This window comes from Thermobia domestica, chromosome 6, assembly GCF_964235325.1.
Source record: "Thermobia domestica chromosome 6, izTheDome1.hap1.1, whole genome shotgun sequence".
Taxonomy (NCBI): Eukaryota; Metazoa; Arthropoda; class Insecta; order Zygentoma; family Lepismatidae; genus Thermobia; species Thermobia domestica.
In genome coordinates this window covers 84,416,366-84,443,343 of record NC_137459.1, presented here as the reverse complement: position 1 = coordinate 84,443,343, position 26,978 = coordinate 84,416,366, and the positions used below count along the sequence as shown (strand labels likewise).

At 34.9% G+C, this 26,978-nt stretch overlaps 1 protein-coding gene across 1 annotated transcript; it reads left to right on the top strand.

Annotated features, from left to right (window-relative positions):
* The first annotated feature begins 6 nt into the window (after window positions 1–6).
* LOC145688084 (uncharacterized) lies at window positions 7–26,537 on the top strand. The gene is made up of 4 exons (XM_081761812.1): window positions 7–831; window positions 7,739–7,859; window positions 10,732–10,872; window positions 21,557–26,537. The coding sequence occupies exons 1-4, from the start codon at window positions 474–476 to the stop codon at window positions 22,362–22,364; spliced, it is 1,428 nt and encodes a 475-aa protein (XP_081617938.1). The 5' UTR covers window positions 7–473; the 3' UTR covers window positions 22,365–26,537.
* The last annotated feature ends 441 nt before the right edge of the window (window positions 26,538–26,978 follow it).

The window sequence follows — 26,978 nt, the reverse complement described above, 5'->3', positions numbered from 1 at the left end:
TTTAGGCATTTTAAAAATAATTTTAAAATCATTAACTCGAAATCATTAAAAATCATTTTGAAGAGGATCATATAAAATGTGATGCTATAAGTAAATTTTAGTAAGTAAATAATATGCTCATGAAAAGAAAAGATATCGAAACTCCTCATGGACCAGATGGCAGACGGTGTTATTGGCGGGAAACCTTATGTACACACCATCGTGCTTGTGTTATTGTATCACTTCCAAATTCATTATTTTTCTTAGTGCAAAGAAATTAGTATTTATGTGTATTGTTGTATATTATTCCTCATTAACAGCGCCTTTCTTTGGAATGTTAAAGAATTCTAAGGTGCGTCGCAAGGACGGAACCGTCTGTACAACTTATTACAATTTTTTAGCCTATAAGACAACAGTGTAAAGCGCGGGAATTTTCGTAAATACATCTTGGCGGCAAGGTCTGCATTGAGTACCGCGAAAAGAGGTGCAGGTAGATGGAGAGTGATTCAGAGGAGTGCTTCATAAAAATGGCTTTAACAACACCGAAACGTTCAAGAACAAGGAGTAATACATCTTCAAACTTCCCCGGTAGTCCTCCAATGAATGACGCAATGTTATATCCGTGGAACTGGGGCGATGAAGCTCGGAAAATAGAATTAAGCCCTGCCAGCTCGTGCAGCTCACCCGAATTCGCCATAAGACAAGAGGCCAGAAGAGGTAGACCAAGAGCTGATGCTATTACAACTCTTATTCTTGAAGGATCCACATCACCAAGTGCTATAAAGTGTCGTTATTGTAATAGAGTTTTCCCTAGAGAAAAATCATTGCAAGCACACCTTCGAACGCATACAGGTACGAGTAAAATTTATATCTTTAAGGCCATTTAATTAAGCCCGCCATTTTTAAACGACAGTTTGATATCTATATTTATTTGCATTTTAACTTGTTATTTATTTATAATGATGGTTAAATTGCATGTATTATTGTTTTTGTTTATTTTGAAATCTGGGTTATGTAGTTATGTTATAAAACTAGCATGATTCGATTTCGTTTTGAGAGGTGAAAAATCTACCACCACTAAATCTGCTTAATTTGTTTTGTAACAATTACAGATTAAAATGAACATTGCATATCGATAATATTGGCATAGGCTGGTGATTAGTGTTCTCGCTTGAGAATTGGAAGGTCCTGGTTTTGAATCCGGTAGCGATTGCTGTTGACAAGCTTCCCCAGTTCCGTCAGACCAATACTGGTCTATCCGACTTTCCCTTCATGTCATTAATTAATAGTTCTATAATAAATTGACCTTTTAGGCTGTATCTGGAAATAATTCTAGGATGAACTTTACAATGGTCACTCCAGATGGAATCCTTGAGCAGATATAAGAAATTGCACTCAATTCTAACAAAATAGGTCCAATTTTCTTCGTGCAGATCGAGTTTTGGAACACGGATCGAATTAATCATTGAAAAATTATAATTCTTTCACTAATTTCCTTTCTTGTCCCCTAAAAGATTCGTAGTGGGCGAGATGAAAATTTCTCACTTGGCTTACATGAGGTTCAAGAGGGCCACCAGAAATAATTGTTCAAAATTCGTTATCCTTTCACAGATTTTCTTATTGTGCTCCAAAATATTTGCGCCGGGCGACATGACAATACCCCACTTAGCTTAAAGTTCAAGGAGGCCACCAGAAACAATTGGTGAAGAACACAAACCAACTTCTGTTAAGTGTCAACTAAAAAGCACCAATGCTATCTAAGCAAGTCCCGGCCGGGCGAAACTTGTGGGCCCGTATGGTTGTGCGTCTGTTTGTGCAGCAGGCGCATCAGCGATTATGGTCATCCTCAAAAGTGATTATTAACACGAGAAGCACACACTAGCTTTCCCTAGGTGACCGCCACTACAGTTTTGTACTTATACTTTCTCACTGACCTTGACCAGCAGCATTTCCATAACCGGACTCAATTATGCTTAACTATGCCGTTTTGAAACGGCAACAGTACAAACTATATTTATGCGAGTAGTCAGGCAATTTGAGACGTCTACACACATCAGGCATGTTTTTATACTTTTTTGTTGGCAATTTTTCTGCACAGGCTAGGGAAATTTTCTGCGATCACATCACAGATCGCGGCATGTGCTGCAATGGGGCCTATAACTTCTGTATAACTAAACCTAACCTCACTTATTTGAATAATTTATTGATAACTTGACTAAAAGTAACAGCTTAGCAAGATGTAAGTGCTTATTGTCTTATGCCGGATCGATCTTTTTCGCACTTAAGTAAGTTAGAATTTTAGGCTTCCCACAGACCAGGAAAGTCAGGGAATTCAGCTTACTCGTAAAAGGTCAGGGAATTTTAAGAATGGATTTTTACTTTCTGAAACATGTTTTAAACCTTTATTGCGAGTCTTGCAACTGGAGCCAATGGTTTACTATTCCCACTCAAAGAAATTTTAAAAATCAGCAGGGTTTTCACTAACAATATCCATAGAATTATTACTAAACCAACTTGCTTTGTAAAACTTCTGCTTATATATACTCACACACACTATTGGATTGATTTATCATCTCTTTTAGCAATGAGGGCATGTAAGACTTCGCCCTACAACTTAACGTACGATCCAAACCATCATGAACTTCCCACCGGAAATCGGACCTGGCTCTTCCGCTCCGAAGACTACAAACACACATTATATACATGTACTGCGTGAACAGTAATGAGGAAATCTTGGTAGATAAAACCAGGAAACTGAGAAGTCGGGGAATGCGTATTCTCCAAAGTAGTGTACACCCTGAATTTGTATATATATATGGGTAATTTTTTTTAAAGGCTCACTTTGTATGAACTATGACTTCACAATTGCTATAAATTTTCGGGTTTTTAATTGCTTTTTCAGGCTGAGATGAGTGTTGCTTGTCCGGTCTTCCCCTATATAATGGTCTTTCTTTCAAATGTTTATGCTGCAATCATTTACTCTTCTTGAGTTTGAGTTTGAGTTTTTACCCTTTTTGTACAGATCTTGTAATGAGATTAATACATAAGGTCTTCTGACCAAATTTTGTTTAGTGTACTTTTACCAATTCATTACAATGATACAGAATGAATTATAACTATATAGCCTATTTGGTTTTCTGAATGACCTTAGAGATTCTTGGGAGATCGTTCCCCTTTAAGTTTCTTTAAAAAGTTTTCCTTTGGAAAAACCTTATGGTGTTAACATTTGTATTTATCTTTGATATATTAGATAAATATTGACAATAAGATCAATTTTCAGTAGAACGCTCATCAATAAAACACATCAACTTTTAAGAAAACTTAATTGCTTCCGAAATTCTCGAGTAACATTAAAAATGCAGGCAGATTTTTGTATACTTAGTTAGTGAAAGTTGCCTGCAATTGTTATAGCCTCAAGGAAAAGTTAGCTCTAAACATCTTTCTACTTCCCGCACATTCAGTATTTTGTATATTGACAAATGTTTTGTGCTTGTCATCCGTTGAATTAAAATACCTGAAAGCTGGACTTACATCCAGTCAAGAGAAAAGACATATAGCCTACATAGTGACTAGACCCAAGTATTGTTTTTGCTAGCCTTGAAATCCTGTTATGGTATATAACAGTTGTTTAAAACTGGTTTCATGATAAGAAATGGGATTCCATTAGAAGACACGGGATTATTATTTTAAACCAACGTATTGCTGCTCTTCACAATATCTTTCTTGTCCTCCAAGGTGGTTCTTATTAGTCGTCTGCAGGTTTATACGGCTGTTCTTCTTTTCCTATGACATATTGCCGAACAGTTTTGAATGGTCTTACTTATTTTTCCTACATATTCTTCTCATGCATATCCAAGCAAGGAAATTTTAGATACACATCAGCATAACCATGAGCAAATGAGTCACCAACATCGTACTCCTACGTTCTTCGTAAACAGAAAAATTCTTGTTCATTCCAAGTTCTAGTATTTTTTTTTTTTTTTAATTTTTTTTCGGACCTACTAATAAAATAAATCTGCAGTTTAATCTTCAATATTTCTTTTATTAATGAAAGACCATGAGCAGTGCATATGACTATGAAAGACGATGTAATTGAAAAAAGATAGTACTTCAGGAATAAATGAAAAAAGTACTCACCGAAAACCCATGTGATACTTTAACGCAAACTTTTCGGCTACCATTTATCGTCTTCAGCGCGTGTTCGTTAAAAAGTCACTTTGATTGTAGCATTACATATTTTGATTCTAATAGCGAGTCACTTTTTTTATATATATATATATAACTAAAAGTTACTTTTTTGGGAAGTAAAGTGACTTTTCGTATGATTTACGTTTTACATTGTCAGTTTTCTAAGAAAAATATAAAAATAAATGGAAAAAGGCAGAAACTTGTTACTCATTACTCTTCTGGAAGCTTCAGTACTTGCTGACACATGTGAAACAAGTCAGTTTTATTCTCGCTTCAGCTTTTATTCTTTCTAAAGCACAGTGGATGGTTGATGGATGCTTAAGCTTGCAAGGTGGGGTTGAGAACCCTTCTGTGTCTATTCTTTCTTCTATCATAATACTCTTTTAATTTTCTCTCGTAATAGTTAACGCTCCGCTCAACGTTGTGTTTGTGTGGTTCATCATGTTTGTCTTGTGTTATGCTTCTTGTATGTTCTTCTTAAGAGCAGGTGATGAATTTGAATATTTCATGGCTTTGAGAACCCTCAGTGCTAATTTAAATATAATGTCTGGGATGAAGAAATTCGGAAATGGCCAGAACTGGTTTCTGCTAAATCTGCTTACCATAACTACAAACCATACTTAGAAAACCTAAGAAAGGAGGAAGCTCAAAAAGAAGATAAAAGATGAAACAAAACAACAAACAAAGAGAGAGAGGTGATAAAGAAATTGACAAAAGAAAAAAGGGCATGATGAGATTTTGGTCACTTTTCAACTATTTACAAGAGATCAGACCCCTAGGAGCCCTGATATATATAGGGGCAATATTTTGGGAAATGGTAGTATGGGTGATTCTAAGCAAAAAAGTTCGTCTGAACATAGGTCCTAATGTCAATGGTTTGATAGCTACAGGTTGTGAACCATTTTTTACTTTATATTACGTATTGCTCACCCTGTAGTTATTCAACAGAGGTGCCACATAGCAGATTTGAAAGGTGATGGAACGACCTTTCCAACGATATGTAATATGTGGCAGTGGTGTCTTTGGAAGAGAAGTTATTGAGAGATATTTGAAATCAGTGTTGCCATCCAATTTCTTTAAATAACCTCAACTTTCTCAAATTTTCCTCAATAGCTTACCTTCCAAAGAACACTGCCACATGCTACATACCATTGGAAAGGTCATTCTATCACTATTCAAATCCGCTATGTCTTACCTCTGTAAAATAGTTACAGGGTGAACAACACGCAACAAAGTCAAAAATGGTTCCCAACTTGTAGCTCTCAAACCGTTGAGATTAGAATCTATGTTCATATTAACTTTTTTGCTTAGAATCACTTATACTACAATTTCCCAAAATATTGCCCCTTCCTCCTGGAACACCCTGTATATATATATATATATATATATATATATATATATATATATAAAATGCTACAATAGCAATTAAAAGCGCCTGAGCTCCAATCTATAACTTTAGCTTTCAAATCTTTCATTTACGGTTATGTGTGATTTCACGTTTAACAGAGACACATTTTAAGTATTTGTACTTTAAATAGTCTAAATTAGTTAACTGTATCTTTTTCACAAAGTTTATGATATAAAATTATTGTTCAGAGCCTTTGTATTTTAATAAACCTTCTCTAAAATCAATGCATGTGAGTTGTGCTTCCATCTTCCGAGTTCTTTTAAACTATGTTTATATGTTTGTGGCCAATCCTTTCGACAATGAGATCTCGGAAACTACAAGCTCTAGAAAGATGACGTTTTCACTGATCGATTGGAAATTTTGAGTAGATTGTCCAGTTCTAATTGAATATTTTAAAAACATGGCCGTTATTTCATTATTGCGTTTTTAGGGTACGCATGGAAGCGTTGAATTTTTTTTTTTTTAAAAAAAAGAAAAAACTAAAGCACAATATCCTGCGCGTTATACATTCCAACACCACGCTGTTGTATATAGGGGTTGCATGTGTCTCAGGCGTTTTCATGGCCAAATAATACTGAAAAAGGAACGATAACCATTTCTCCAGTTTAACCAGTAAGATGAATATTTTTTGAGTGATTTGCCCAAAGAGCACCATATATAACTGCGATTATAATTAATTGCGTATGTAATGCATTTGCTTATTACATACTGCGTGCAAGAAGAAAGAAAACACTGGTCATGCATGAATTACGAACTCCAACCGGAAGTAGGCTCAAATCTTGCAAACGGTGCGAAATATTGAAGTCCCCTTTATGATACGCCTTGCCGTTTTTAATCAAGACTTTTTTTTACTTATGTTTGTAAAGGGACATGTACAGATGTGAGGAATGAGAAGGATATTTATGCGAATGATGCGCTGTGTAGAGAGCGCAGGTTCAGCTAGTATATATAATATAATTTGTGGAGTTTTGCTGAAAATAGAACAACTTGTTGGAGCTTACATCAATTGAAATTACATTTACTTTTATAGGAATTTACATTGTGTTTTATACTATTGTTCATTCAAGTTATAGTACGAATTCTTGACATTTTTGTTTTTTCTGCGATTTCTACAATGGATGAAACTGATTAGAACATGTAGCCTAGTTCTACAAGCAATGTGATTTCTTAAGCAACGCAGACTGAGGATGATGATAATTAGTCATTGAAACGTCTACGTTAAATTACCATATGAATGCTTTGCTTAATACTTTTAAGTCATATGCTTCCTATTACGACATTAAGTAACCACAAGAATAAAGTTTCCCAAATAATTCCTGCTCAGAGGAATTATTTGACATTTTGATTCCCAAAGGGATAAAGCAGTGCAGAGATCATCATCTCGATAAGTTCTGGGATGGAAGACATCAGTTAAAAATTACATACAGTATTAGCACAGGAAAAACATTAAAATGAGCTGGCAACTTTTCTTGTTTAAACAAAACAACATACAACTTAAGCTGCGCTACTATCTATCGTGTGACTGGCACATATCAACGAGGTGTTTTCTCCACTGATCTAACCGGGTAATCCTTTCTGTTTTATTTCCTTTGATGTTTTTATTACTTTTCCTATTATATCCTCCGTGAACAAGGCTCCAGGGTAGAGCTGAAGGCTAGCAAATGTGAGATACTTTTCAGGAATCAAAATTTCAGGTAAGCAAAATTATTGTTAAAATTCCTGAGTGTGTTAACATATCGTGTATCTGTTTTCAGTTTGGGGTTATTTTGGTTAATTAATTCCTCTGAAATTTATACTACTAGTAGATGCTTGGAGCAACTTCTCAACCACAATGATCGAAACTTCTCCAAGAATTTTTAGGAACTGCATTCTTACCAATCCAGAATTATGGTTTGCATGTTGGGGAGGAAAAATAATTTAGAGCACAGAACAGATATAAAGTTGATCCAGATCAGAACTCCGAAGTTGCGTCATAAAGAAAGGTACTTGCTTTGAAACTTACTACTTGATACATCCCTTATGACATAATGGGATTGTATGCCACAATGGTTGTAAAGAAAATGTTTTGTATGCATTCCACAGTTGTACTTCAATACTTACATGTTCTCTCTTTCGCTCTGTATGTATGACTCTCCTTCAGTGATCTATACTCTTTAATTTCAGGTGAGCGCCCTTATACCTGCGACTACCCAGGGTGTACAAAAGCCTTCACACAAAGTGGCCAACTGAAAACTCATCAGCGCTTGCATACGGGAGAAAAGCCATTTATTTGTTCGGAACCAGGGTTAGTACTACTATTATTATTTAGTGTACAGTCTCTGGGTTAAACGTCTTCCTCTATATATAGGGTGAACTATTATCTTGATACGACCTTGCAACTTTTATACTAATGCACAAAATACGCAGAAATTTTCCTTCAACATGTGTAATGCACGTTCTAATTCTATGAACTTCAATCTATTGAATGAGGTATAGCTCATTTCGGTACAACCATCAGTCTCTTAACTATAATTTTTACATGGTCTACAATCAAGCTCATAAGTACATTATCACCTTATTCCTTTTCTTTTTTCTGTAACTTCGAAGCTAAATATTTAAATAGAATAGTTTCTTTTAAACTAGAAAGAACGTTAAATAGTAACTTACAACTATCCGCACTTTAATCGATTAGTTGGTTCCACGATATAGACCAGAAAAACGTATATATGGTATGCTATCACTTTCTATATATGAGCTTCCTTGTGACAGTATGATTATGCACCTACGGAGCTGGAGACCCGGTGGGAGCTCGTCTTTCGGAACCCATGTTAAGCTGTAGGTCAACATCTCATGTAGCCTTGCTTCTGAATGAGACGCTAAGCTCCAACCCAGCCACTTTCCTTCATATGTTTGAAAGAATTTAGCATTTGAAGGTCTGTGATTTTTAGCTTCAGGTGTAAACATATGGGAGCTTAGTTTCACTACAGAGGTAAGTAAGTGTGTCGGGGGAGGAGAGGGGATACTTTATCTCTCGGTAATTACTGGCTGCATCTGAACCAAATTTAGGAGGCAAATAGTCCGTGACTAAGTGAATAAAACATATTAAATTCGGTGACAGGTTTGACTCACCTTGCATGTGCTACTGTATTTCTCGAGAACTACCTGCTGTATCTGAGTGAAATTCTATGGGCAAGTAGCCCATCCCCTAGGAACTAAAGATCGCTATATTTGGTTGCCAAGTTTGGCCAGGAATACGCTCGGCTCGACGACAGATACTAGTTCCACAGTATTGCAAGCCGGTAGCTTCTGAGTTCTGTCCATCCCGGCTTGTTATTAATATTATTCATTAAGACCGTATAAGTTTGTTTTATATATATATATATATTTGTGGTATATTGGGAACAACTAAACCTTTCCAAAAGTAAACACATGGTGACCAAATCCAACTTCCCACATTTTTGATCGGCTGTAGCGCGGTCAGTGGAGGGGCGAGAGGAGTGGGGTCGTCTCTTCCGCTTACCACTCTCTTGCCATTTTCAGTCATTATGATTTGGTCAGGAGCTCATTGTGCGTAGCAGTCGAAATTCTTTTCTAAAGCAGCTGATCTTTGATTACAGCGCAAGGAGCTTTCCACTTAGTTTGCTATTTCACGTAATAAAAATGTTGCTGGTAGGAAGACTGTCTTTCAGTAGATCGAGAATTTTCAAACTACGTGCTCAGCCGTGGAAGAAGGGAAAAAAAAAATCTAGCCAACCTAAAAGTGCTCATACCTGAGAATATTAAGGCTTGAGACAATCTGGCTTGCAATCCTCTACACGTTCTGCAAGGAAGCATGCTACAACTGCTGGGCTTCCTACGAAGAGTATAAGAATTATTTTCCAAGAAAACATGCGCTTCCACCCTCATTACAAGCTGTTTTCAGTACTATTTTATACTTAGAAAATCTATATGGCATACTTTTTGTTTGATTCGCCTTTAAAATGTGGAATGTATTATTAGGTCACCCTCTATTTAAGTTTTTTAATACATTCGTGAACTTTTTGAATTTGTGGTGGACAACACCGTATCTGTAACTTTTCTAAGGTTCTTTCTTTTTATGTCGTATTCCCATTTCACCAGTTCTTAAGTCTAAAGGTTATAACTACGGAACGTAATTCAAGGTTTCATTTCCTGAACTTCGTACGTGTATTGCTGAAACGTTATATGGGTCAAATGTCTGTGTTATGTGAAGAAAGTTTATGGTACTATGCATTTATTTACATTTTTCGCTTATTTGATTAATGTGTAATGTTTCGAGAGTGATATATAAAGAAGTAAATGAGGAATCATGTATATACATTAAAAAAAAAAAAAAAGCAATATATTGAGTTTACAACATTCAGATGTGTCAATGATACTTGCTTAAGTTTTCAGTAGCATTGTTAACTCTATTAATAGAAGTAAACCTGGTTGGTCTCAACATATGCAAAATAACTATAAACAACTGTAAGATATATGTGTATATATATTGGCTCCATGTACAAAATTCATAACAAAGGAACAAGGAGCCACCGAAACAAGAAACTGTTCCTAAACAAAAATTGAAATTTCATTTCACTTTTTTTCCCCTCAAAATCTATATTTTACGTTCAATGCTTTCTCAACTTGTGTAATGTTAAATTCTATTATTTGCAGTTGATGTGGTATTTTTATAAGATGTTGCTTTATAACGGTGCAAAAATAAGTATATTACTGTTTGTATAAAAATTTGTTGTTTATTCAAATTATTTATTATTACTCAAATTATTTTATGTGAGTAATAAATATATAGTTTTGAATCTTGAAAGTACTGTATTTGTTGTGGATTTTTTTTATCTTCTATCACTTCCCTTGTAATAGTATTGTATATTTCTCACAGTTTGGTTATTATTAATTTAGCTGTAAAATAACATAGTTTTGCACCCTTCTTTTCCCTCTACTATGGATGAATACATATACTTGTAGCTTGAAATGTTACCTATTTATACGTATGAAATACTGATGTGCAATGTACCTTCTAAGTAACAGTATCCTTGAATACAACTGTGACCGTTGGTTCTGTTTGATAGTAAAATTAGTCCTTTTTAATACTGACAACGAAGAATTAAAGTGAACATCTTTTATTCCCGTCAGTTTATTCTTTTATTTTATCTCCATAGGTGCTCCAGTAGATTCACACATGCGAACAGGCATTGTCCTGATCATCCATATGCATCACTTCGTCGCTGTAATGATTTTGTTCTCAGGCCAGTTGTAACAAATCCAGAACATTCACACGATGTTCTCAAATGGTTAGAACGGTGAGTATTGTGTACTTTCTAGTGCATTTATGAAAGTCCTATGAACAGAAGTAGCCATAAGTGTTGTCATTTTCATAAATGTGGTATTCATTTACTCATCATCTGTGCCATTATGGACACTCATTCCCTCCTCTCCAAATGCCGATGTCTATCCCGTTATGAATATTCCTTCATATGTGCATTTACTACTGACAACTAAGAGCTTCTCTTCAGATGTTCAACGAGGGGAAGAAAGTATAGCTGGACCGAGATTCGAGCCCAAGTCTCTGGCTTACTGTGCCGATGCGTTGTCCACTACGCTACCTAGTCCATCCCCTCAACAGCTTTGTCAGTCGTGAAGTTGTTCAACAACTCAAACCGCATGCACTATACCACCACTGCTGATTCGCTCGGGCAATCCAGTGTCTACATTACAGAACAGGTCTGCTAGTTGAATTGTATATTACCCTTATTATATAAGGTAGGTGCCTCAGTCTGCCAGTCACGCTCTTAATAGTTCAAAGGCGTGTTGTTGTTGTTAGCGTGCAGGCAATTTGCAGACGAGCCGAAGGCGTTGGGGAGGGGAACAACTAGTATGTGATAAATGGAGAAGTAAGATTTTATATACTCCCATGTAGACAGATGAGCGCGGTGTGGTCTATATTTTCAGTGACACTGGTAGTTGATGAGTTGACCATGCATCACCCGGTTGAACTTTCGCCAATCGGTCACTCATAGAGCTGTAGCACCAGGAAGTTTAGCAGTTGAGCTGTGTAGAGGGCGAAAGCTAGTTGCACTCAGTTCTGCGCAGAGATAAAATGTGTCAATGTTGAGAGGTAAAATGGAGTACTTAACAAGGATAAAATAAAAATAAGTGAAAATATTTTGACAAAACAAAAGAAAAATAATTAAAATAAGTATCTGTGTAATAGGAACTTGATGCTAATGATTGAAAACACAAATAAGTTACATTTATAAGCGTCAGTAAAAGATGATTATTCTGATGAAAATAGAAAAAAGTGAAATGCTTGCGTGATAAGATCGTATTGTCAGTAGCTGACAATATACTAAAAGGAAATTATGAAACACAAATACAATTTCATACAACTACCCCGTGAATGCTATTTTGAGTATGTGAATCGTTCGAGAGTCGCATAACCCTTTGTGCTGATTAGCAATATTACTTCTGAACTCTTGCTGTAGATAAATACGTTACAGCCGAATACCATTACGTCAGCTTTACTAGATTTACCTTTCCGAAGTTCCGAGCATTAATCATCTTCTGTGTATTCGTGGTTTCACACGAACGGACACTGCACTATTTCATGTTTCATATATACTTATCTGCTGGCTATTATCAAACACTTAGTGCATTAAGCGATCCATCGTAAGTGTTACGAACCAGATGAATCTTACCCGTCGTTTTCCAGATAGTTCCGTTATATTAACTTAAACTGAACTTCCATTCGTCCAAACTCAGTCAACACAGAAAATGATTAATCAGTTTTTTACATCGTAGAAAGTAGAGGGAAAAAAATCATTAATTCCATATTAAAACATTCCAAAAATATTTAGGAATTTGATTTACACTTCATTAATTTTTTTTCTATGTCCAATATTTATAATAGAAACAAGTATCTATCCTGGTCTTCTCTTTAGGTAAATAAGAGTTTACGAAATTTACATAAGAAACTCTAATTCTTATTTCCGTAAGAAGACCATGGTAAATGTAGAGCTATGATAGAACCACTAAAGGTAATCGAGTAATCTTTGAACGTAGGCGTTGGATCAGTAAACAATTGGGTACTTCAGTTCAAGATTAGGTGGTTATTATTTTATATCCTGGGCTGATTGGAAATCTCGGAAAAAAAAAATATATATATATATATATATATATATATATATATATATATATATATATATATATATATATATATATATATATATAAATCACAATACACGAGTTTTTCGACCTTCAAGTTATTATAAAAGAAAATATACGGACCACCTAGTGTGTATGAAGTGCGTTGCCAATCTGAAGAAATATATAGAGAGAGATGGTTATCAAAATAATACATAAAAACACTTTTAAAATTTTACCAGATTAACATGGCATTGGACTACCTTTCGTCCTCAAAACAGCTCCGATGCGACGTGAAATAGTTGTCATACAGGTCGTGAATGATACCAAGTGTAATACTACACCAGTTCACGTCCAGCGCATCACTCAATTACGTGAGGGAGGATGGAGGTGAAAATTATCGGGTTCGTATCTCCTAAGCAACCCACAGATGTTCAATTATGTTCAGGTCTCGGAATCTGTAGGGGCAAGGGAGGTATTCTGATGTTCCTCAAAGCACGGCGCAAGATATCCAGAACGGGCTTCTTATATTATATGGCGACATAGCCACGGACAGTGACGCGATCAGTAAACGCCAGTAAAGAACCCACTGAACCAAAATATTTCGGCCCACTCCCATCACAGAGCCGCCGGCATGTTTCACGGTTGGTGGAAACGCTTCTATGGGCGTCTGTCTCACATGAACACGGTTCGTGGTTTGAAATAAACTGAACGATGGCTCATCCGAGCATAGGACACGTTTCTAGTCATTAGCGGCTCATGTTACATGTTCGTAGCAACTTTGGCCTCATGCTAAGATGCTATGATCCCGTATAAGCGGTTTCGCCCGTGCTAACCAACCCTGCATGTCCATGTCATGTAACTCGCGGTGGGCAATGATTGTTGACAAATAATGAGAGATACTACTTGAGTTCCCTTGTCACCTGCACCGCAGTTGTACGATCACTAAAAAGAATCTATATATTAAAATGCTAGGTTTATATGTTTGTCCGCAATCGTTTCGACAATGACATCTCGAAAACCACGAGTGCTACAAACGTAACGTTTTCACTGGTCGATTCCAGATTTTGTGCAGATTGTCGAGTTCTTATTTGAATTTTCTGTGTCCTTCTGTATTCAACATTGATGCAGGCCGAAACTACGGTGTTTCCAGTAGAGAAGTTACATATGGCGGGTTGACGTACATTGTAGGCGCTTTGCTTAAATCTGAATGGCAAAACCTATTGATGCCGCCAACTTCAAAGACCTCAAGAGACGCAATGAGGCGTACTCGGACGGTTGCAGATTTATTAGAAAAAAATATTTCCACTTGATATCATATTACTTCTACAAATTTGCGACAAACTCACTCCAGCATCGATACATAGCAATTCACTTCCTCTGTGTCTCCTATCCTTCACTTGTGTGAGTAAGGAGACATGCAGAGTGGGAAGGATATTGGTCATAATAGAACGATGCTCTGAATAAACAGCGCAGGTTCAGGTAGTCTGTTTTAATGCTTGGCAGAACCTGTAATTTGAGTTTTCTTCCGACCACTATTCTTTGCTGATGTGGTTTTGTCGTGAGTTTTGTAGGCATTCATCACCTTGGACAATGTCACTAGTGACACAGCCAACACACTTGCCACTTTCGATTTCGCCACGCTCGTACCACATATCCGAGTGCTAACAATTTGCCCTGTGGAATTCAAAGGAATCGTTTATTTTACGGTATCACCATTTTCTCAATTCACTGCACACTGCTGTTCAACTAGTCGTCACGTAGTACTGAGTTTGCCCTAATACACCAACAGCTCGGCACTGCGTTCACTGCTTGACCGTTGCCAACCCAGAGATCCAGGCGGCCAGAGACGGCGTCTGGAGCGCCATTTCTCGTGCGAATTTCGACAAAATATTAGTTCCCTACCTCTGGAATAGATTAAGCTGTTTTGTTACTTTTTGTTTTACTTGAAAGAATATAATCCACTGATTAAAATTCTATCCGTCGTTCGGAAATATGTCTAAGTTCTCGTCCTGCAGCCTTCTGATTTTTTTTTCTTCGAATCTTTTTAATTATTATTTCAAAGATGCCAATCTCTTTCGTTGATCAGTATTATACAATACTGCATTCCCAATCAAGAACTTCTATTTTTGAGTTTAACATGTCTTAACTTTCGTGCCTAATGTCTTGATTGGGGTGTTTTTAATTCGTCTCAAACTCTGATTGCAAAATTTCTGAGAATTGTACAAGTTATTTTTGTAAGGTTACTACATATCCTGACAAGGAGAACACGCCACTTTGGTTCTAGGATTTTTCATAATGAGGTTCTAAAAGAAATCCATTCTCAGATCGCTGTGCTCAAAGTGATGGAATGAAACGATAAAGTTGGTGCTGGTGAAATGTTTTTTCCTGACTTTTCTTTACATAGAACCTTCCAAATCATGAAAGGTCTTGTGAAACTATGCAGAACCATCCAGATAATTCTGTTTGACCTAGCACATAAAATGGAGGACACTTGCATTCGCAGTTCAGTTGTCAACAGGCAACAGAGAACAGTTCACCAAATTTGTGGGCTAAGGGTACCTGTAACCTTTTTCAGGATTCTGCTGATTAAGTTATAAGATGTTTTGTGGGAAGGAGTGAGTTTGAATTTTCTTCTAGATGGAGCAACAGAAGAGTGAAGTGTGCTGACTCTTTACATATCCATAAAACAATGATTATATATATATATATATATAAGCATAAGAAACACTTCATCTAGGTTGGAAATAAGAGTGCTCATTTCAATATCGTTTCAAAATCAACATGTTACCAGTGGTGTCTTTTTGTGTTCTAAATATTTTCACAGAACATTAACGCAGTTGTGGATAAGTGCACCAAATCAAATTGACTACGTGAAAATTCTGTCTTCAGAAAATTAACCAAAGGCACAAATTTTGCACCTCATTCCATCTGTAACAAAATACATGGTATGTAAAACCAGAAATGTGAGGTCTTCAAAAGCAGTGTTGGGGAAAACGAATCCATATCCTGTATGTGAAGCACATGTTCAAATTGCACAGTCATTTTATCTAGGGAACATAAATGGGACTATTCTCACGAAAGCATCAACAAAAAGAGCCACTATCACTATAATAGTTGCAGGAGAAAAGGTGGTGAAAGTGAAAAGATAAAAGGCACGCGGTATTAAAGAAACTTTTGCTATACATAAGAAGAAACATTCAGTATTCCAAATTGGAAAATCAAAATTGTATGCACTACGAACTAAGTGAGTGGTTTCACACCACTAGAAACGTATGTGTGTGCAGAGTCAATTTTGAACTTCACGCGGTAACTTTGAAGAAGTTACCTTAAGGCGTGATATTCTACACCTTGGTTGGACATTTGAAGTCGTTAGTAGTGTATGTAAGAGAGATCTGTTCGATTCAGGAATGTGATGACTGCCCGAGAAAGGAAAGACTCGCATAGAGACACTTGGTCTGGAAAACATAGCAGATTCTTCTTTTTGATGGTGCTCGTTAAGAAAATTGTACTGTTGCTATTAATAATTTCATTGACGAACTTCGAAAATGGACAGTAAAAGTAATAACATAGAAACATCTGAAGAAATTGCAACACCTTTTAAAAGTGAAAGGACTTGTAGAGGCTGAATAACTATGTTTAATGCTTCATTGTGATTTTGCTCAAAATTGATTTGTGATTCTGTTACAAGAAGTACGTGAGTATCACTAGAGTAATAAGAAAATTCCAGCTTTTACAGGAGACTCATATTTTCGAAATAAGACCACAAGTATTAGTTGTAAGTGATGAGAGAGCACATACATTATTGGCAATATGCAATATTCTTCAACTGTTGCTATTACATACAGAAAAGATCATTTTTAATGGTGCTTCTAGCCACTTCAAAAATGGTCACCAACTGTTTCAATTGACGAAGTTACTTGTGTTAATGGAGTGAGTGTATAATGCTGTTGGTCATGGGAAGGGGCCTGCTTGAAGCACCATATTGTTTTGTGGTAGTAAAATTTCCACACCAAGTACAGCTATAATTCAAAATGCCGAGGAGTTTACAAGAGTAGTGAAGTCATAAACATCAACAGCCTTTAGCCTGTTGCCCAAAGAGAAAGTTGAATTCCGCCAGCACAAAATAGGAGGAGGTCCAACCGAACTACCCCTGTGAAAGGAATTCAAAAGTCATATGCCTGAACTCAGTGATAAGCGAACTTTAAAGAGCAGGAAAGAAGAAATTTCATTTTCCAACCAAAATCTCGGAGACAGCAGTAGAATATTCATTCACAATATACAAAGAGGGATGTTTATGGCCTGAGTGTATGATCGACTGGTGACTAGTTAAATAAAGTCAATGCTACGAGATGAACCGGCTGCTTGATATAAATTTCCACCTGTAGTACAGTAAGCATATTTTGCTTAAAACAGAAACAAAATGCAAAATTTCCGACCCTTCTTGGACACTAATCGAATGTCAGTCGGAAAGTATCATCTTGATCCGTGTTATGTAGCAGTAAGGTCTTAATAATGCAAGTTTAAACTCTTTGTGATAAAGTTTAATGGCCAAAAATTCTTGACAATGTACTTAATTCAATTATTTCATATTGGTATATTAGATTAAGGAGAAAATTGAATTAATTTAATATTCAATACTTACAATTCTTAGTTTAGAATTTTACTTATCGTGATAATGAATATAAGAGCCTTTTACCGTAATTGAAACTGTGTATACTTTGTGAGTAGCGCAATGCAATTTTTTTTTGCAATTTTCAAAATGGTAACATATTTACATATTATGCTGCATATTTTACTCAGGTAGTTTCCTAGTTAAGATGCTGAAGAAGAAATATTGAGTCTACCATACATTATCTTCCATTCGTCTAATTATTGTGAATTGAATTCGCAAGATTACGATGACCACGCCAACTTTTAAATATTGGATGAACTGTTAGGTATGCGAAACACCTTGTAGAAAACGCAACATAAATATCGGCAAATTCCTCTTCTTGCTTTTATTCGAGCATCACCTAATAAACCTGAAACCCCGTAGTTTACCAATTATAAAGGAATATTTTTTTTTTTATTTTTATTTTTGTTTACTCAAGTATAGGTGATTTTAGAAATATCGTGATTTTTTTTTTTTTCATCCCTGATTGTGGGTCTTCGAATCCCTCAGTTCGTATTGGTTCAACAAGAAAGCATCACTCATTATCAAAGGATGATACTGATATAGTAGAACACATTCTTGGTTCATTGAATTGCTAATTTCAGTTCTAAGCTAAGTGCATAGAAGTGCTATTCTTTCGAACCCGTAACGTCGTTGGAACTTCTACATATATTTTGGAAGCTGTACATATTTTGGTAACTTTAATATGTGTGAAAGATGTATCTCTCGTTATCTTTATGCATAATTAAATGCGATGTCAAACAAGACTAGCTTTTGAGTTCATGAAACCAGTATGTGAGAATGTAACGGAAACTGGTGTGATGTTTCCTTCTCAATAGGACAAGTTTTCCTTTCCAGGGCATGTAGTACTATATGGTACTGATCAACAGTTATAAAATTAAGTTTTGGGGAATTGGCAATTTTAAATATGATTATTTAAAAAAAGGAAAAAAGCTACAGCATGAGAAATTCGACAAATCTTTCCGAATGGTGATATTCATTTTAATCAATAAATTATCTTCTAAATAAAACAGAAAGCAACAAAATAACCTTGAGTCATTTCAGAGGTAGAGCATTTTCATATTTTGTTGAAATTTTCAAGTAAGAAATGACGCAATCTTTGACCGCCTGTGTTTCAGAGCGGACTTACTTACATACATTATTTATAAGATTTTTTTACTTTGTCCTGAATTTAAGCATCTGAGACTATCAAGGTGGGTTTCTTTTGCTTGCCTGTAGGATTGTTAGTAATGACGTAAGTGAATGGGTAGGGCAATGCGCTTCCAATGTACGTTAGTGTAATATACTATGATCACTACATGATATACTTCGAATAAATAAACAAATAAATAAATACGTCATATGGCGGGTTGGCAAAAACCATTGTTTTTATTGAAAAAACCAAAAAACCCGGTTTTGTTGGTTTAAATAATTTGGTCTATGTATTTGTATCACATATGGACAGAAATAAGTTTGTTTCGCCTTGGAGTTAAGCAACAACCGGGTTATGCTGTAAGAGGTCACATAAGCTTAAAACGGAATCCAAACCGTTTCTCGGCTGCATCCGAGAGAAATTGTCGTCCATTTGAACTCAAAACCAGGACGAATTGGACACAAATACGATACGTCTGCCGACGCAGTCACGAAGGACTCCTGATAAAAATACGTTATACTGATCTTTACCTACTTGTTAATATAATTGTCAAGAGGCATTTCAGAAGGACAAAAAGATAAACAGTTGCACAAGTGAAACCATTACACAGAATTACATATGGACAATTTCAAAATACTACAGAGTACAGAACTAATTTAGTCCAAGTTAGTTTCCTACGACGTTAAAGAAATACAACGACTTAATTTGCATAAAGTGAATAGAGATACGTATTATTTGAGTCCACTTTGGCTCTGACGCGTTTATCATAAACAAATACCAAAGATACTTCAGATTTCAATAAATGCCTCTCGTGGGGTGTGCATGTTCTGGAGATATTTTAAATATTGGTAAAGTTTGCAACACAGCTTAAAATCTCATAATTGCGTTAACTTGTTGTAATAACTTCCAAAAAACTGTTGCTGTAATGTTAAGAGCCGAATTGAAGCAACATTACAATTTGTAACCATGTTCACCATATCTTTGGAACTTTTTAAGATATAAAATTGCTGTAAACGGCATTAGAATTTTTATCTTTTGAAAATAGACTTTGCTTACGTAAGTACCACATCTAATCACATTTTTTCGAAACAAATCCTTTCCAAGAAAGTAAAATTTTCGATTCCTTGTGACTTTGTTCCTATTCATTCGAAATATGTCATATCATGCATAGTATTCGGCATTGAAGTGGTTTTGATCCACATCGCACCGTCCCGTCTCACTTGCAGTACTGTTCCAGAGGCTTCTAAACTTTTGATATTTTTGACATTGTATCGGCCTTAGTTTATTAATATTAGAAATTTGATGTAGTTCAATTTAAAAATATTTGTTCGGTTGGCAACATTAAAAGTCTGATTATATTGTGGAGTAAGTCAGTTTCTTCCTGTTGATATTTGCATGGTACATTTTTTTTCTAATTAGTTTAAAAGTTACAAGGACATATCAAGATAAATGGTCCAACCTCCCCCCCCCCTTTCCTTCCATTTTTAGATAAATGGTCTAACGTGAATATATGTAACAACTTAATCCCCAGTGTAGCTTATCGAAGCATGTAAGTGAAGACTCAACACAATAAGTGAGCTGAGTGTATTAAATAAATCTAAGAACAACATAATTGTTTTTGCAACTTTTCTTCCTTCGTTTGTTTTTCTAGTAAAAATATATATCAATCGTGTGGATAGTATGTATCGTATGCGATCAATGGTACTCATCCAATCTTGACCATAATCGTTATGATGATAGACCTTGAGAATCTTAGTACCCACATGATATATTATGGTGTGCAGACCTTTAAGTCCTGAGTTTTTCGTCATCGAATTCGGCCTTGGACGTGGTGAAATCAAGAAATTTTACTTTACACTAATCTGATTTTGACCAAAGTTGATATGTGGCAGGCCTTGACGAGCTTAGTTATGCACACAATCTCCGTACATCACAATATTTCATACTAACTTGTGGTTTTCTAGTTATTAGACTTCCAAGTTGTGTTTCGACTTAGCGAATTCAAAAACTTTCACTAAAACGCGAAAGACATATGTGATTGAAATTTAGCATATTTACATATTATTAGGAAAAATAATCCAAGAACTATAAAATTAATCTCAGAGTAATAGAAATAGTAAAGTCTGTAATAATCATTGCTTATTTTGGTACAATAACAGTGTATCTTATGTGCAGTAATTAAAATTCTACAATGATTTTTGCTCAAGGCGTTGCTGACAACAGATTGCGGAATATGCTGTTTTTTATATTTTGTAATGGCTGATACACAAAAACAGAGCAACATATACGTCAACTATTCATGTGGTGTTGATAGTTTGAGCAAATAAACATGTTCACCAAATTTAAAGAATATCTGAAATGGTGAGTTTTTTTTTTTTTTTTTTAGAAAAATCGGTTGAGTTGACACGGAATGACCCAGATACTATCTGGCTCACTTTCTAAATTTGAGATTTTTTTACTCTTTTAAGTTATTAACTAAATGTCAAAAAGAGTGGGAATGGGCTTTAATAGTAATTTATTTTTAAATGTCAGTAAATTTGATCTCATACATCCTTATCGGGTTACCTCCCCAAGTGTCATTGCCCATCTGTTTTGGATGGTGGTCTTAAGCTAATCATACATGCAGTCATTCAGCAACTCCTTGTTTTCTCCGTGACTTGACTTTATTTTATTCTAGATTAATATAAGTTGTAGATGAATTAGGATACAACTCACTCGCATTGTTATTTTTATGAATGGTGAAGAGTCTCTGCCTAAATAATGTATTACAACAATTATGAAGGTGTGCTCGCATACATCCAAACATAAAATAAATTTTAAAGGTATATCAATGATAAATTATACTAATACAAAAGGTATGGTCCATGTTTCTTACTAGACACCTTCAAGTTAGAGTACAAGATAGGTGAAATTTTAGCCCACTTAGGTTTGTGATAACTTCATTATACTGCCACGTCTGCTTCTTCACCTTCATAAGTGTGTTCCCAGATAAGTAAATGTCTAATGCTCATATATTTTATTTTACTTTATATTGCAGATATAAGAAAGAAAGGGAAGAGCGAACACCGTGTAAGAAACCTGAGAGAAAATCGAAAGGAAGAAAAGATGAACCGGAAAATGATGCAGGTATTCAAACTCCTCCTGTTAAGAAGCTGAAAGTAAGGAAAGGGTTGGTGACTGAAATGGAACAGCAGGAAAATAGGAATATGTCCCCATGTAAATCTCAATCCACAGATAATTCAAGAACATTACAATGGCATACTCCAAGTCGAGAAAATAATGTATTAAAATATGTTGTTCTGACACCTGAGGAAAGTCCAGTTAACGAACGTAATCGAATCAATTCTGACTGTGCTTTAAGGCATAATTACTCAGCAGAAAGACAGTCGTTAAAATCTAAGAGACCTGATATTTATAAGTTAGAGCAGCCGAAGAAAAGATGGTTGCGCGAAGCATCACAGGACCAAACGTTGTGGGAAGATAAGCACGATCTTGCACAGCCTCTTCAATGGGTAGAGAAGGACGATGGAGAAGATCTTGAACACACTACGTACACGGAGCTGAAGCCAGTACCATTAGGAAACGAAGCTCCCAGCAATGTAACAAAGACAGTTACTTCAGCAGCCAATCAGATTCGTCCCTCGGTGCTTATATTAGCAAATAGAGATGAAGAGAAGTTAGTTACTACGCATAAAGGTACGCAGTTGTTGACGTTTCCTCCGGAGGAAAATCAGGAAAAATGGATGGGCGCAATGGCTCTCATGCAGTTAGCGGAGACTGATAAAGAAACCACTTCAAAATCCGTTCCATTAAACTTAACGACCCCCAAGTACATGCAGTTGTAACATAGAAAGGAAAGTTGTTGAAAGCTATTGTGATGTTTAATTTTTGTAGTTGATTTATTATAAGAAAGTATTATCGAAAGCGTTGTTCTGGTATTGTTGAATGAATTAAAGTATGCCTTGCACCAGTCCGATTGTCGTGTATTTTGACCCGAGACACAAAATCTGTTAATGGTGGCTACTTTTAAGATAAGTGATATAAATCAGTTTTCCTCTAACAGTAGTTATAGAATATATACATTTTATACATTTGTATGTTATATATTTACTATCATACGGAGTCACATTTCTGGTTTTACGTTAGTTTTAGTTTTACAATCTTTAAAATTTTCATTTTTGTTAATTTTAAAATAGAACGAGTTAGTTTTTTTTTTCTTTAATCTCCCACCAGTGTATTTATGGATAAACAGCAGTTTCCATGAAGAGAAATTTTAGTTGTAAACATTTTAGCGATAAATTGTAGAAGAGATGCTTCTAATAAAATACCATAAACTTGCTAGTAGAGGAATTTTAAATTGTTAAAATTCATATGTAGTAATTACATATACGATATTGAAATTGTTTTACGAAAATTTTATTGTATGAGTTTATAAACGCTGCATTAAAATGCTGTTTTTATTATTATTATTATTGGAGTTGATAAAAAAAAAAAGCTTTGTTAAATATATATATTTTTATATTATCGAAAAGAAAAATAGGAATAATATTCACTTTCGATAGAGTTTATATTGTCACAGCTACATGAATCGTAGATTTATATAAGGCTCTAATGAATGCAGCATTGTAGCCTAGTTATTTAGCCAATATATATGTTATATTCAATGCAGTGTCTATTTCAGTGAATTTTGTGATACGAAATCGTTAAAGCCCAGTTAAATACAAGTAAAAAGAAGTTTGTAGCTAAGCTTGCCATTCAATCTCAAGACCAAACAGTTATTCCTTCCAATATTAATGTATACGAAATTACATATGTTCAGCATAATTAAGTATTTTCTATGAATTGTTGGTCATTAAGCCGCCTCTGAACTGAAATTGTGACTACCTACAGAGATTTGGTATAAAAAAATATTGTTCCTCAATTTTTTTACATGCTTGTTTTTTTCTTTCTTTTTTTCACTACTCATTTATATTATTCCATTCAGTTGGAGAATTACTTACCAAGAAGTACTTATTTGGATTTATGTTTTTCGTTGGATTAGAACAGAAGTGAACTCAGTAATTGTTCGTTTTCTAAGCTTTAATTCACTTAGAAAAAGCCTGATCTGATCACAACTCTGGCTCATAATATTTAATATTAGGTTGTAATGTACTCACTTATAAGAAAAATAACATAATAGAGTGTGTGTGTGTGTGTTTGTGTTTGTTTGTTTGTTGCTTTCAAAGTAGAGTGATCAACCAAAGTAATGTCTAACTTCTCAATTTTTACTATATAAGAATGTTGTTTGCTGGAATATGGAAAATATATTCGTAATGCAATCAAATTTGAAGGCTCTCCAACCCAGGAACTCGTGCACCAAAAGCGTGTGCGTTAGCCACTAAACAAGCGGGGAGTGCCACCCATAGTGTATATATAATATAACTTCTATAGAAGTATTTTTCATTCGTTATTAAGAAACGAAGCTGTCGTTTTTCCAAGCAATTCTTAAGGAGGAATGAGTTGTTTGATGTGTATTTATGAAATTGTTATGGTGATCGTACTATACATTGAGCAACAAATTTTGTTTCAGCAAAAAGTGCTGTAAAAATTTAATCCATGGAACAATTTTTTAAATTGTGTTTGCATCCATTTCTGTGTGTGAGAGAGAGAGGAAAAAAAAAATAAGTTCTAAGTATCTCACTTTTGTTAATATACGTTTCTTGACCATGAAATGGCCCTGAAAAATATTTGTATAGTCACTTTCAAAAATTTTACAGTGTTCATTGTCTCTCAAAAGCACCTGTACGCTTGTGTAAAATGTCGGAGATAACTCATATTTAGCCTTTGTCTCTTTGAACTCTTTAAAATTTCAAGTTGAAAATCTTTATTATAGATTTGTGTGAATATTTATTCAGATTAATAAAGCTGAACAAAGCACTGTTGTTGAAAAAATGTTTCAAAAGTGTCTGTTGCAGTTTTAGGATCACCACCCTGTGGCGCGTTCAATGCACAAGGGAGTAAAGTTTACCTTGAGGTCATTTTGAATATATTTTATCTTTAAGATCTTTATTTGAAGTTCCTCTGAGAGATTAAAAGATTCATGCCCAGACATTGTAAATAACTCTTATAATCTCCATGTACACTCATGTCCGAAATGATTGTCGCATATCTATAACTGTCTTCTTGTAAGAATATACTTTGATAATAATTTTGCAGGGTACTTCTAATATTGATACTATGTGTATAATCGGGAAATGTATATTTGTTGTAAATTTCATAGGAAAAGAATTATAAATACGAGAATTAGAGTGAGTAAAAAAAATATTGCTACATGGACAACAGTTTTATTTTCGTTTTACTATTATTTACTGCTCTTTTGACACGAAATTTGCCGCGAACATGTCTTTGCTGATTATACACATACTAACATTATAAGAAATACCGGGCGAATTCGTTATCAAATTATATTCCTACAACAACATATTTATCGACATGCGACAATAATTTTGGACATGAGTGTACATAAACGTACCTTACAAACTTTGTCTCTCTTTCTTTATAACTCGTAATTGTACCTGATTCCCTTGTGCTAAAACTCTCATGCTTTGTTCGGTTTCATTTATCTCATTAAACACCTTTTATCTGTTGGATAGAGTATATTTAAAAGATCAGTAAATATTTAAAACAACTAAAAGAATGGTTGTATATGACGAGTCTTACCTGACGAGAAATGTTATTTCAAATTCAAAGCAACAAATTTGTAATGAACATTGTTGTTTAATATGTGTATGTAATTCATTAACGGTGGTAAAGTGAAAGATCAGGAATTTTTGTGTGAAATTGATTGCTTAGTGTCAGATAAACTTTTCTGCGAAACTGTCCGAAACAAAAGTTGCTTAAAGTGAAAATTTCTTCAAAGTAGAATAAATTTTAGTCCCGGACAAGTATTGATGTTTTATATGACTACTGAAAGTACATTCTTATTCTGCCTTGAGCAAATTCGGCTGTGTATAGAACAGTGTGTGTCATAATTAAATGTATGTTGCTTCTTCTTAATAATAATAATAAATGTTAAGCATAATATTGAAAGAAAGGAAGAAAATTGATCCTATAATTCTGCATAATATTTAAAATAAGTTTATTCTTGTATCCAAGTAAAATATCAAATCGCTGCCTTACGTGCCACAGGTCTATAAGATATTAGTTAAAATGGACACCAAACTAGAATAGTAAGCGTAGATTTTCTAAAAGTTTAAGCTTGTTCTTGTATTCGTGCGATTCATATTAATTGTACAAAACAATACACATTTATGCAATAACTAACGTAACCTTAAAAACCAAAAATGATTAACGTTCTTTTGACAATTTCACGTAAACATTATTTTTTCTCATTTCACATATTTGCCTCTCAACTGATTTAAACAGATAATTTCAGAGAGAATAATAGTAATTATATTTTACCAACGAAGTCGAAATAAACCAGTTCTATATAGGTTTAATAGATTTCTGTCCATTTACATCGGATTGGAGCTTAACAAGGCGTCGGTGCTTGTTTTTTAGTTCATTTATTTTTTTATACTTTTTCCCTTGAAAATGTATTAAGGTTATTGAGTGTGCTTTGAGAGTTTACAAGCTGCTTTCTTGTGATATTTATCTCAACAGCCATTTTAGAATAATTTTCTTATCCCGCTGTGTAGTTGCTTATGTATAATGTATGCTATTACTTCGACATTTTAGTCGATAGATGCTACAATTTTCATTTTAGTTACCATTATTGCTTGATTTGTAACAAATTGATAGTCATCTTTGTACCTGTTGATAAACATTTTTTAAGTTTATTATATGAAACGAGAGTTCTTGTATATACTAATATTCTCTATGATTCCAGTAAGAGCTTTAAAATCTTGTAAATTGGAAATGTACATTGTGTAAAGATAACTTCCTTCTTTTCATGCTGGTGTGGGATATTCTCAGGGTTGCCTTGTGTACAGCTCTATTTTCCAGAATAAAGTTTTTATAGCACTTCATAAATAAATATATATGTCTGTTTGATTGAACTTAACCTGATGGTATAATCTTGTTTTCCCCGATGTAAAGTTTTTAAGTACAGAACTTCCAGAAGAAATCAGTGCTTTCCAGTTGGGAATCGAACGCAGGAACTGAACTCCCTCGTGCCTACATGATTAGCGTATATGCCTTCGCCGCGGGAGACCCAGGTTCGAGATGCACATTATATATATATATAATAACTTTCTTCTTTACATGTTGGTGTGGATATTCTTTGGGTGGGAGCTCATGTTGTTCGGACTTCACGTTAAGCTCATCTAGCCTCAGTTCTGAACGGACGCTAAGTCAAAACCAACCAACCATCGAACACAGGACCGTGTGCACCAAAGTTACATGCTCTAGCCATTATACTAGGGAAAATGGAAAAATTATTTTCTTATATTTAAACTAGAAAGTTGGGGAATCTTGAACTT

Excerpts from the sequence above, each read along its gene's own strand:
- LOC145688084 (XM_081761812.1), top strand. The coding sequence starts at position 474 with ATGGAGAGTGATTCAGAGGAGTGCTTCATAAAAATGGCTTTAACAACA. Across the intron at positions 832-7,738 it reads ACACCTTCGAACGCATACAG|GTGAGCGCCCTTATACCTGC; the intron begins GTACGAGTAAAA and ends CTTTAATTTCAG. Across the intron at positions 10,873-21,556 it reads GTTCTCAAATGGTTAGAACG|ATATAAGAAAGAAAGGGAAG; the intron begins GTGAGTATTGTG and ends TTTATATTGCAG.